The sequence below is a fragment of the Polyodon spathula genome, chromosome 1, assembly GCF_017654505.1.
Source record: "Polyodon spathula isolate WHYD16114869_AA chromosome 1, ASM1765450v1, whole genome shotgun sequence".
In the NCBI taxonomy this organism is placed as follows: Eukaryota; Metazoa; Chordata; class Actinopteri; order Acipenseriformes; family Polyodontidae; genus Polyodon; species Polyodon spathula.
In genome coordinates, this window is record NC_054534.1 from 34,315,803 (window position 1) to 34,326,140 (window position 10,338).

Below are 10,338 nucleotides of genomic sequence, written 5' to 3' on the forward strand. Positions count from 1 at the left end.
GTTAATAATAGTAGCTACCGTTTAATTACTTATTAATCAGAAGTATTGTTGGTGGTCGTCTTTTAATTGAAAGGGAACATTAGGTTACAGATGTAACCCTGGTTGCCTGAAAGAGAAGACGACCACCAACCTGCGAGATCGCATCGGTCACCTTCATGAGTTTGATGCAAAAGAAGAAGTGAGATCTGTGGAGTGACTATTTGTTCCCTTGAAAGGCGGGACCGAGGACATCACTCCCCAGAGGGGCCTATCAGCAGCTCTGATATAAAATGCTCAGCAAATAGCTAGCAGTGGCAGACATTTCCCAAATGTATTGCAGGTGATCGTCGTCTCTTTCAGGGTTACATCCATAACCTAACATTCTCATTAGTCTTCTGACAAAGGTTTCCTTCATTAATTTATTCAGGAACTAAACAAAAACAACAAGAATATGTAGGTCATATTGCCATCATTAACATACAGACTAATTAAGTAACCGTCTTAAAACTACAAATTCAAAGACACTGACTAGTCGTCTGACAATAGGTTTCTTAATCATGGTACTGTAATTTATTCAGGGGCTAAACAAAAACAACCAATATAAGTGGTACAAACCCTAACACCTCCACATCAAATGAAGATCTCTTGGCAAACTTGATAACGAGGTCCATGAAAGGCTAAATATATAACCCTAGTAAATGGTAGAGATATTTAGGAAAATTAGGAAGATTTCAAACAAAATAGGTAATAAGGAAAGTCAATAGAAATTAAGAAACAGTGAGACTAAATAAGGATATCCCAAATCAAACAAATCATTAACAAATATGACAACATAAAGAATAAATAGAATTAACTAAATTAAAGCCCTAATCTGTCTGAACTGAACCATGACATATTATATACCAAAATAAGTTGTCATGTTCACTATAATTAGAACGCATCTGAAGAATTTGGAACTGAGTTGGCAGTGCAGTGAGCCTTCAGTTTTAGAACATCACAGTGATATAATCATTCCTCTCTAACATGACACATAGTGTGAGTATCCCACTAAGCAACATGCAGAAAGTTCAGGAAGTTTCAGGAACTCCCAGTGTGAGGGTATAAAAGCTATGCACTCTGACTGTTGAGACAGACTCAAACTAGCACATCAGAAGCTACAAAGACTGAGATCTTATAGCAAGAGGAGACAAGACTCCAGGAATACTCATTGAAGATGCAGTGCTCTCGTGTGTTCCAGTCTTCCTTCTGCACTCCAATGGCTTTCCATTGGCCAGTGCCAGTGCGCACACTGTGGCCAGAGACCCGCTCCATCTTCATTCAAATGGAGAATGACATCCTGAGACAAATGGAGGAAATGCAGAAAAGTATAGACTTTATGGATCGAGTTCATCAGCTGATCTTTAATAAGATTGAGGCTATTGATCAGGGCGCTAAGCTTTTTGATGCCAAGGCAATCCCCTATAAGACAGAGAAGGAAGGAAACCGCTTTGCTCTGACGCTGGATACCAAAGACTTTTCACCCAAAGAGCTGACCGTGAAACAGGTGGGACGGAAACTGCGAGTGACCGGAAAGCATGAAAAGAAAGAAGAAGATGGAAAAGGTGGCTACACCTTCAAACACCAGGAGTTCAGACAGGAATTGGAGCTGCCACAAGATGTGAACCCTGATGAGGTGACCTGCTCCTTGTCCAACGGGCAGCTACAGATTGAAGCACCATGTCTGGCCCTGCCTGCTGTGACTCAGAGAACTGTTCCCATCAACAGCAGCCCTGCTGTGAAGACCCAGCCAGAGAGGAGCACAGAGGAACAGCAAATGACCAGCAGCGCAGAGAAAGAACACCAGGTGAAATGCAAGCCCAAACTTGCCTGATCAGCTATGACTAACGATCTACGATGCTTTTGCCTGATATGTTATATCTATATATATTATATATATATATATATGATATATAATATATATATATATATAAATATATATAATATATGTACAAACTTTAAAAAAAAAATGTTTTTTTTTAAAGTAATGCTATACGTGCCAATTACAATGGTGTGGTGTGTGTATGTGTGTATATATATATATATATATATATATATATGTGTGTGTTTGTATCTCGGTTTTTATATGAACTAAATCATTATCAGACAAACTGTTTAAAAAAAAACATTTTTTTTTTAAATAAATATACGGGTTTTTTTTACATTTTATTAAAGCACACAGTGAAGGTGGGTGAATAGTGAATTAATATTTCCAGATCTGCCATGTGGTCAAATTTTGGTGTTTGCTTCAAGCATTTTATTCTGCCTTAGGGCTTTCAGACACGGTCGTAAGTACGATACGGAATCCTAGGGCCTCCTCCACAAGGTCGTTGTACGTCTAGAAGGGGAGGTATTTTCAAGACGGGTGTTTGACCCGGGGTCATGACCCTATCTCTTGCCCTATAGCAGTTATCCCCCAATTCCTGCAAGAACTGCTGGAAGCGGGAAAATCCCCTTCTACGCTTCAAGTGTACTCGACAGCTATATCTGCTTGCCATATCCTTATTGACTCGGTCCTCAGGTGCCGATTCCCTGGTGACCCATTTTTTAAAGGGTGCTCGGTAGTTACATCCACCTAGGAGGGATGTCCTCCCCAAATGGAGTCTAGACCATTTACTGGAGGCTTTCACTAAGGCCCTGTTTGAGCCCATTCGCTTCATAGAGTTGAAACATCTTTCTATGAAGACAACCTTTTTATTAGCGATCACCTCCACCAAGCGGGTCAGTGAGTTACAGGCTCTGTCATTACACAGCTCCTGTATGCGCATCTGGGATGAAGGAAACAAAGTATCGTTACGCATGAACCCTGCATTCCTCCCTGTGGTGGTTACAGCTTTCCACTTAAATCAATCAATGGAGATAGAAGCTTTCCATCCATCTCTATTTTCTTCAGAGGAGGATCAGAGACTAAACTACCTCTTCCCGGTTTGGGAATTGAGATTATGAGTTATGTTGACAGAACGAGAGCTCTGCATCAGTCTAACCAACTGTTTATCTGCTATGGTACATGGACCTTGGGCCAAGGCCTGTCAAAGCAGCGGCTGCCTCACTGGATTGTGGACACGGTTTAGACTGCATATACAAATGTTGGCCTACCCCCACCTGGGCAGGAGACTGCACATTCTACAAGAGGAGTGGCTACATTGTGGGCCTCACTATCCAACACATGTACTGCGGCTGGCTGGGCTACCCCACATATTTTCACCAGGTTCTACCAACATAATGTGGTGGATCCCTCTATGCTTTCATTAGGCACAAGGGTCCTTGAGGTTGCACGTTCGCATCACTAACTCTGGTTTTGCGGTTTTGAGATGTCGCTTGTCTGCTGGCTCCGCTCACACTCCCTCGCTATGGCTTTGGTATACTTCCCAAGAGTATTGTTGGTGGTCGTCTTCGAATTGAAAGGGAACATTAGGTTACAGATGTAACCCTGGTTCCCTGAAAGAGAAGACGACCACTAACCTGCGAGGTCGCACGGTCACCTTCACGGGTTCGATGCAAAAGAGGAAGTGAGCTCCTCGGAGTGACTATTTGTTCCCTCGGAAGGTGGGACTGAGGACATCACTCCCATGAGGGGCCTATCAGCAGGCATTTCCCAAAAGTGTTGTTGGTGGTCGTCTTCTCTTTGAGGAAACCAGGGTTACATCCGTACCCTAACGTTCCCTTTCAATTCGAAGACGACCACCGACGATACTTTTGGGAAGTATACCAAAGCTGTCGCGAGGGTGCGTAAACGGAGACAGCAGATGCCTGATCTGTCTGAACTGAACCATGACACGTTCTATACCAAAATAAGTCATTATGCTTCCTATAATTAGAATGCATCTGAAGCATTTGGAGCTGAGTTGGCAGTGCAGTGAGCCTTCAGTTTTAGAACATGACCGAAGTTTCAGTTGGAGGGTATAAAAGCTATGAGCTCTGACTGCTGAGACAGACTCAAACTACCACATCAGAAGTTACAAAGACTGAGATCTTATAGCAAAAGGCGACAAGACTCCAGAAATACTCATTGAAGATGCAGCGCTCTCGTGTGTTCCAGCCTTCCTTATGCACACCAGTGGCTTTCCATTGGCCAGTGCCAGTGCGCACACTGTGGCCAGAGACCCGCTCCATCTTTATTCAGATGGAGAATGACATCCTGAGACAAATGGAGGAAATGCAGAAAAGTGTGGACTTCATGGATCAAGTTCATCAGCTGATCTTTAATAAGATTGAGGCTATTGATCAGGGCTCTAAGCTTTTTGATGCCAAGGCAATCCCCTATAAGACAGAGAAGGAAGGAAACCGCTTTGCTCTGACGCTGGATACCAAAGACTTTTCACCCAAAGAGCTGACCGTGAAACAGGTGGGACGGAAACTGCGAGTGACCGGAAAGCATGAAAAGAAAGAAGAAGATGGAAAAGGTGGCTACACCTTCAAACACCAGGAGTTCAGACAGGAATTGGAGCTGCCACAAGATGTGAACCCTGATGAGGTGACCTGCTCCTTGTCCAACGGGCAGCTACAGATTGAAGCACCATGTCTGGCCCTGCCTGCTGTGACAGAGAGAACTGTTTCCATCAACAGCAGCCCTGCTGTGAAGACCCAGCCAGAGAGGAGCACAGAGGAACAGGAAATAACCAGCAGCGCAGAGAAAGAACACCACATGGAAAAACAAGGCATTTCAACAGACTGATGATGACTAATGGTACTGCTTTTGTCTGTATTTTATTTATAAAACAAATGTTCGAGCCTTTTTATACTAAATCATTATCAGACAAAATGTTTAAAAACTTTTTTTTTTTATAAATATATGTTTTGTTTAGTGTTTTTACATATTATGAAAGCACACAGTGAAGGTGGGTGAATAGTGAATTAATATTTCCAGATCTTAGTTGTTAAAATTATATTATTTCTTAAAGGGCATGTACCCCTAATAGACAGATGGGCAATGTGGTCAAATTTTGGTTTCTGCTTTAAGCATTTTATTCACAAGTGTTGTGAATAAAATGTAACACATTTTGATACTGCTGGTGTTGCATATGTATCTTAAGAAAATGGCTGGTAAACCTGCCTGAGACTTCATCATTAGAAATGGAATGTAACATAGGCTCTATACAGTCTGTGTGTTTTTGGTTACACTTTGCCACTAGCTGGCAGCATTGCTTAAGAAATGAATTCACGTTCACCATTAAGGATTTTTGCTGGTCTCCCAAGGTGCGCATCAGTCAGATTGCTACAAAATAAACAACTATTCCCACTCCCTGTTATGGAAAATATTTATCTGAAATAAGGAAAATACTATATGTTTAGCTGCGATCGTCATGGCATTGGACAGAAATGAAAAAAACAACCTCTTTAAAGGAGAACTGCAATGAAAATGAATATATAACAATTTAAATAGAAAACATGTTAACTAAAGCTTCTGACGCATTTTCAGCCTCTCCTTGAGCAGTACAAAGTATAAAAACCATTAAAACAAATGAACATTGAATGTATTGGAGCTCTCTTCCGCCACGCTTTGTGTGACGTCCTGTCGTTGACTTGCTCTATACTCATCATAGTATTCTATTGAGCGGATGTCCCGTTCCTATATTATGCAGCCATTGTTTTTTTATGCCCACCCCTTTGTTGGTTTAAAGGCTTAGGCACACAAAAATACTTTTTGTTACTGTTTTTCCTTTTATTATTTTTGCACCTGAACACTTTGCATTCTGACAATTCACCCTGCCGGCATTCACTGGTGTGGGTGGCTGGCAACGATATGATGTAACAGCGGTGCCAGAAAGGTTCCAATATGGCGGCGGCCTGCATTTCCAGCTGACCCAGAAAGCTGACAAAAAAAGTGAAATACTGGCCAAATGCTCAACTTTTTTTAAAAAATTGGCGCAGCGAGATGCTTTTGTTTTGTATACAGAGCATTTAGAGAGCCTTGTTATTTTGATTACAGTTTCCCTTTAAGTCTGAAATTGTATGTAGAACACACATTGCCTATACATAGCACAGAGAATTGGAGGAGCATTAATGAAATCATTACATTTTCTGAAGCATATAAAAAACAAACTGCCTTTTGGAATAAGGGGTCCTATAAGGGGACCTGTCCTGTAATAATAATGCTTGAATTATTTTAATTAGTAAAGACAACAGCATGTAGCGTATTACACTTTTTGAAATGTAACCTATTTTATATTTTCCTTTTACATGTAAATAACATTTATTTTTATACTGCATGTCCCTTATACTGGAATATTTAATTTAAGCATTTTCAACACAACTTAGTAAGGGAAAGTGGATTTATTTAGATTAGACAAATGGAGCTCTATTCAATCTAACTTGTGGCAGATCTGAATACCTGGACAGTTTTTAGATCAGCCATAATTTAAATTGATTAAGCAAAGTTACAAATGAGTGGAGGCCATTCAGCCCATCTTGCTCGTTTGTTTGTTAGTAGCTTATTGATCCCAGAATCTCATCAAGCAGCTTCTTGATCCTAGGGTTTCAGCTTCATTACTGGGGAGTTGGTTCCATGCTCCCACAATTCTCTGTGTAAAAAAGTGCCTCCTGTTTTCTGTTCTGAATGCCCCTTTTATCTAATCTCCATTTGTGACCAGTGATCCTTGTTTCTTTTTTCAGGTCGAAAAAATCACTTGGGTCGACTTTATGAATACCTTTTAGAATTTTGATTGCTTGAATCAGGTCGCCACGTAGTCTTCTTTGTTCAAGACTGAATAGATTCAATTATTTTAGCCTGTCTGCGTATGACATGCCTTTTTTTTTTTTTTTTTTTTTTTTTTTTTAAATGTAGTTGTTACCAATGGTTTTTACCCCAGTTTTCTCCCCAATTTGGAATGCCCAATTATTATTTTTATCCCGGTTCACCGCTGCAGCCCCCCGGCGACTCGGGAAACGGAGGCTGAAATGTGCTCCTGCCAATCCATCATTTCACGCACTGTGGAGCCAACAGGGTCGCTGGTGTGCGGTGAACCGTGGATTGCCCTGCCGATCTAATCCCTCCCTAACTGGGTAGCGCTCGGCCAATTGTGCGCCGCCACCTAGAAACCCCCAGTCATGGTCGGCAATGGCATAGCCTGATTCGGCTATAGGGCGCACCCTGCACTCCACACGGATCGCCTTTACTGGATGCGCCACTCAGGAGCATGACATGCTTTTTAAACCAGTAATAATTCTGGTCGCTCTTCTTTGTACTCTTTCTAGAGCAGCAATATCCTTTTTGTAGTGAGGTGACCAGAACTGAACACAATAATCTATATGAGGTCTTACTAATGCATTCTTGACACACAAAGCCACAATGTTTAGAATTCACATCCTAGCCTTTTATTTAATGTATTATGCTTATATTTAATCTATTTGCATTGTTTTTTTAATGTTGTATTTAATGTACTATGCCCTGTATTTCACTGATTTAATGTATTATGCATTGTTCCTCACTGTCTTGTAAAGCGCTTTGTGATGGTGGTCCACTAGACGTTATATAAAATATTGATTGATTGATTCTCCAGATGAAGACATTTCTGAGTCAATATAAACTCCTAGATCTTTTTCATAGATTCCTTCTTCAATTTCAGTATCTCCCATATAGTATTTATAATGGACATTTTTATTGCCTGCGTGCCGTACCTTATACTTTTCTCTATTAAATATCATTTACCATGTGTCTCCGCAGTTCTGAATGTTGTCTAGATCATTTTGAATGACTTTTACTGCTGCAAAAGTGTTTGCCACTCCACCTATTTTTGTGCTGTCTGCAAATGTAACAAGTTTGCTTACTATACCAGAACCTAAGTCATTAATGTAGATTAGGAAGAGCAGAGGACCTAATGCTTATCCATGTTGGTACTCTACTGGTTACCTCACTTCATTTTGAGGTTTCCATTTTGACTAGACCCCATAGTGTTTTAGGAAGGGGAAAACCTCAACTCATTCCCAATATGCATGTTGTTCCTCTCAGGGCAAATCAGATATTTTGTAACCTTGATTGATATTGCCGTGATGATAATGTCCCTAGATGGGTTAGGTGATGCTTTGAATAACACTGATATTGTGATTCCTCTAGAACATTTGTAATAGTCCAGGTTTTCTCATGTTTCAGTCAGCAACAGCATTAAAAGTACAGACAGAGTAGAGTAACATTACAGGGTGAGGAGACTTACGACAACATGGTCAAGTAACACATTGGGGATAGTTATATGCTGTCATCCTTGATGCACATTATGTATTGTGCCCCAAAGCTGGCAAGCTTGGCTTCAGCTTAGTATCTATCGCTTGACTGTCGCTCCGAGGGTCCCTAAACATCTATCAGGTTACCTAAATAACCCTCAAAACAAACCCACGGGTCACTGAAACTGTCCCATTCCCCCAGTCACAGGTGATGCCCCAAACGTGACCACCAATGGTCGGGTATCACTGCTGACGTCCTCTAACTGGTCCACCGGGTCCCCAGGCTCTGTCATCCTCCAAACCCCCAGGGTGGGTGTTTTAATATATGAATCTGTGTAACCAGTGGCTGAAGGTGAGAAATGTTTCTGTCTGATTAATACATTCAAATTATGTTTTCTCTCAAAGTAAATGTTTATATAATTTGAAGTTTACTTCATTTATATTGCTTACTTTATGTGCTGAATTCCCACACTACAAACACACACACAATAACAGATTTTTTTTAGTTTTGATTAATTTACAATTGCAGTTTCAACATGATCCTGCTTTATATATGTCGTGTGAACAGGGATTTAATATACTTGTACCTGTGTTCAAGAAAGTCATTCCAGTAATGGGGGGCCACATAGTGAAATGCTTACGTATCCTTGCCATGTCTCACCGTAAGTCTGAGGTTATAGATACATCATGTGAAGAAGCCAGACAGGTATTTTTTATACACAGTATTACTTTTCATTTCATTTTGAACACCAAAATAGTTATCAATTCACAGTTAACGTGTATGGTCAATAAAACCCTCTTAAATGCCACTTCAGCTTTGCTTACTGTATTTAATTAAAATCCAAAGTCTAAAAAATGTGGTTGCTATAACAATGTATATAAGTAGCTTAACAATAACAAAATCTACCATACAGCAAAGAAGATTAACAGAAACTATTTGCAGCTTACCTTGCATGTGAAGGTTTGGAGAGGGAGTTTCATTCTGAGTGGGTAGTTGCATTTTTTAATGGAATCTCATTTTTGAAAGCTCATAACCAGAATTAACAACGATCTGTTAAAAATGTTGATTTATTCAGATTTAAAATTCTGAATGCCAATTCAAAGTCAATAAAGATTTTCAATAATCCTGCCTTCTTAATGTTGTATTATAACAATATCCGGTCTGTACATTATCTCAGTGGTGCAAATCATTTTGAAAATTGGTGCTAAACTATTTTGAAAGTTTAGCACCAGAGAGCAGAAGAGCCTACTTGTGCTAAATACTTGCAGTCCCGGTCCTGTTCAAGCCCCCCACACAACACAAATGTGGATGAGTGTGAGTCGGTCATGTGGGTCATTCAGACCCAACAAGAAACTGTTATTATCTTGCTAAAGAATAAAAAAATAAAAAAATTAAACATGTCTATTAGCGCCAGAATTTAATGTTGCTGGTACTATATGAGGTACCCTTGACCTAGAATCTAGCACCATAGCACCAAATTTGCTACTGCAATTTGTGAATAGCCAAAAATAATTCCTTTAGATATGCGATTATGTACATAAGGTACAGGATATTACATTGAGTGTTCTTTATTGCTTAAGAATATATTTGTGATCTGATTGAAATAGGAAAGAACATACTTTGCTTTAAAATATGTGCCTAAAGGCCATTGTACACCATCTCTGTATGCAAAATTAATGCACAATGAATATTCATTTCACAAATAAGTACATGTCTAATTGTATCACCAGGTCTTTATGAGAGTGATGCATAGATTTAGGAATCACAATCCTTTATATTTGATTCATTGTTACATAGGTTAAAAATGACAGCAATGGAACAGACACATGTAACCTTAAAGATTGATCTAAACAGCGGCTAATAATCTACTCATAAGCACCGTTAGCTGTCATTAGAGAGTCCATTTTGAATGATTTCAGTGGTGGCAATTTTATGATCCGATTCTGTTACGATCAATTTAGTACAATCAATATGTGCCTTTGATGATCAACTGTTTAACCTGAATGAATTTAAAGTGCTTGCAGCTAACAAAATACTCTCATAAATCATACCTTCCATTCACTACACATGTGTCAGATGGGCAGTTTCCCAAGAAACATTATGCTATCAAACATGCATTTAAATTTTTTTTAAATGACATTTGGTGACACACTAGGTAAAGAAAG

The 10,338-nt window shown here is 39.7% G+C and overlaps 1 protein-coding gene across 2 annotated transcripts; it reads left to right on the forward strand.

Moving 5' to 3' along the window:
* Positions 1-1,124: 1,124 nt before the first annotated feature.
* On the forward strand, positions 1,125-9,632 carry LOC121317696 (heat shock protein beta-11-like). Of its 2 annotated transcripts, none has more exons than XM_041253854.1 (2): positions 1,125-1,761; positions 4,600-5,776. In XM_041253854.1, exons 1-2 carry the CDS (start codon positions 1,193-1,195, stop codon positions 4,688-4,690), a joined length of 660 nt encoding a protein of 219 aa, XP_041109788.1. In that variant the 5' UTR covers positions 1,125-1,192; the 3' UTR covers positions 4,691-5,776. The 2 variants fall into 2 exon arrangements, with proteins under 2 accessions (XP_041109788.1, XP_041109795.1); XM_041253861.1 differs by lacking the exon at positions 1,125-1,761 and adding an exon at positions 8,375-9,632 and having other exon boundaries at positions 3,685-4,702.
* The last annotated feature ends 706 nt before the right edge of the window (positions 9,633-10,338 follow it).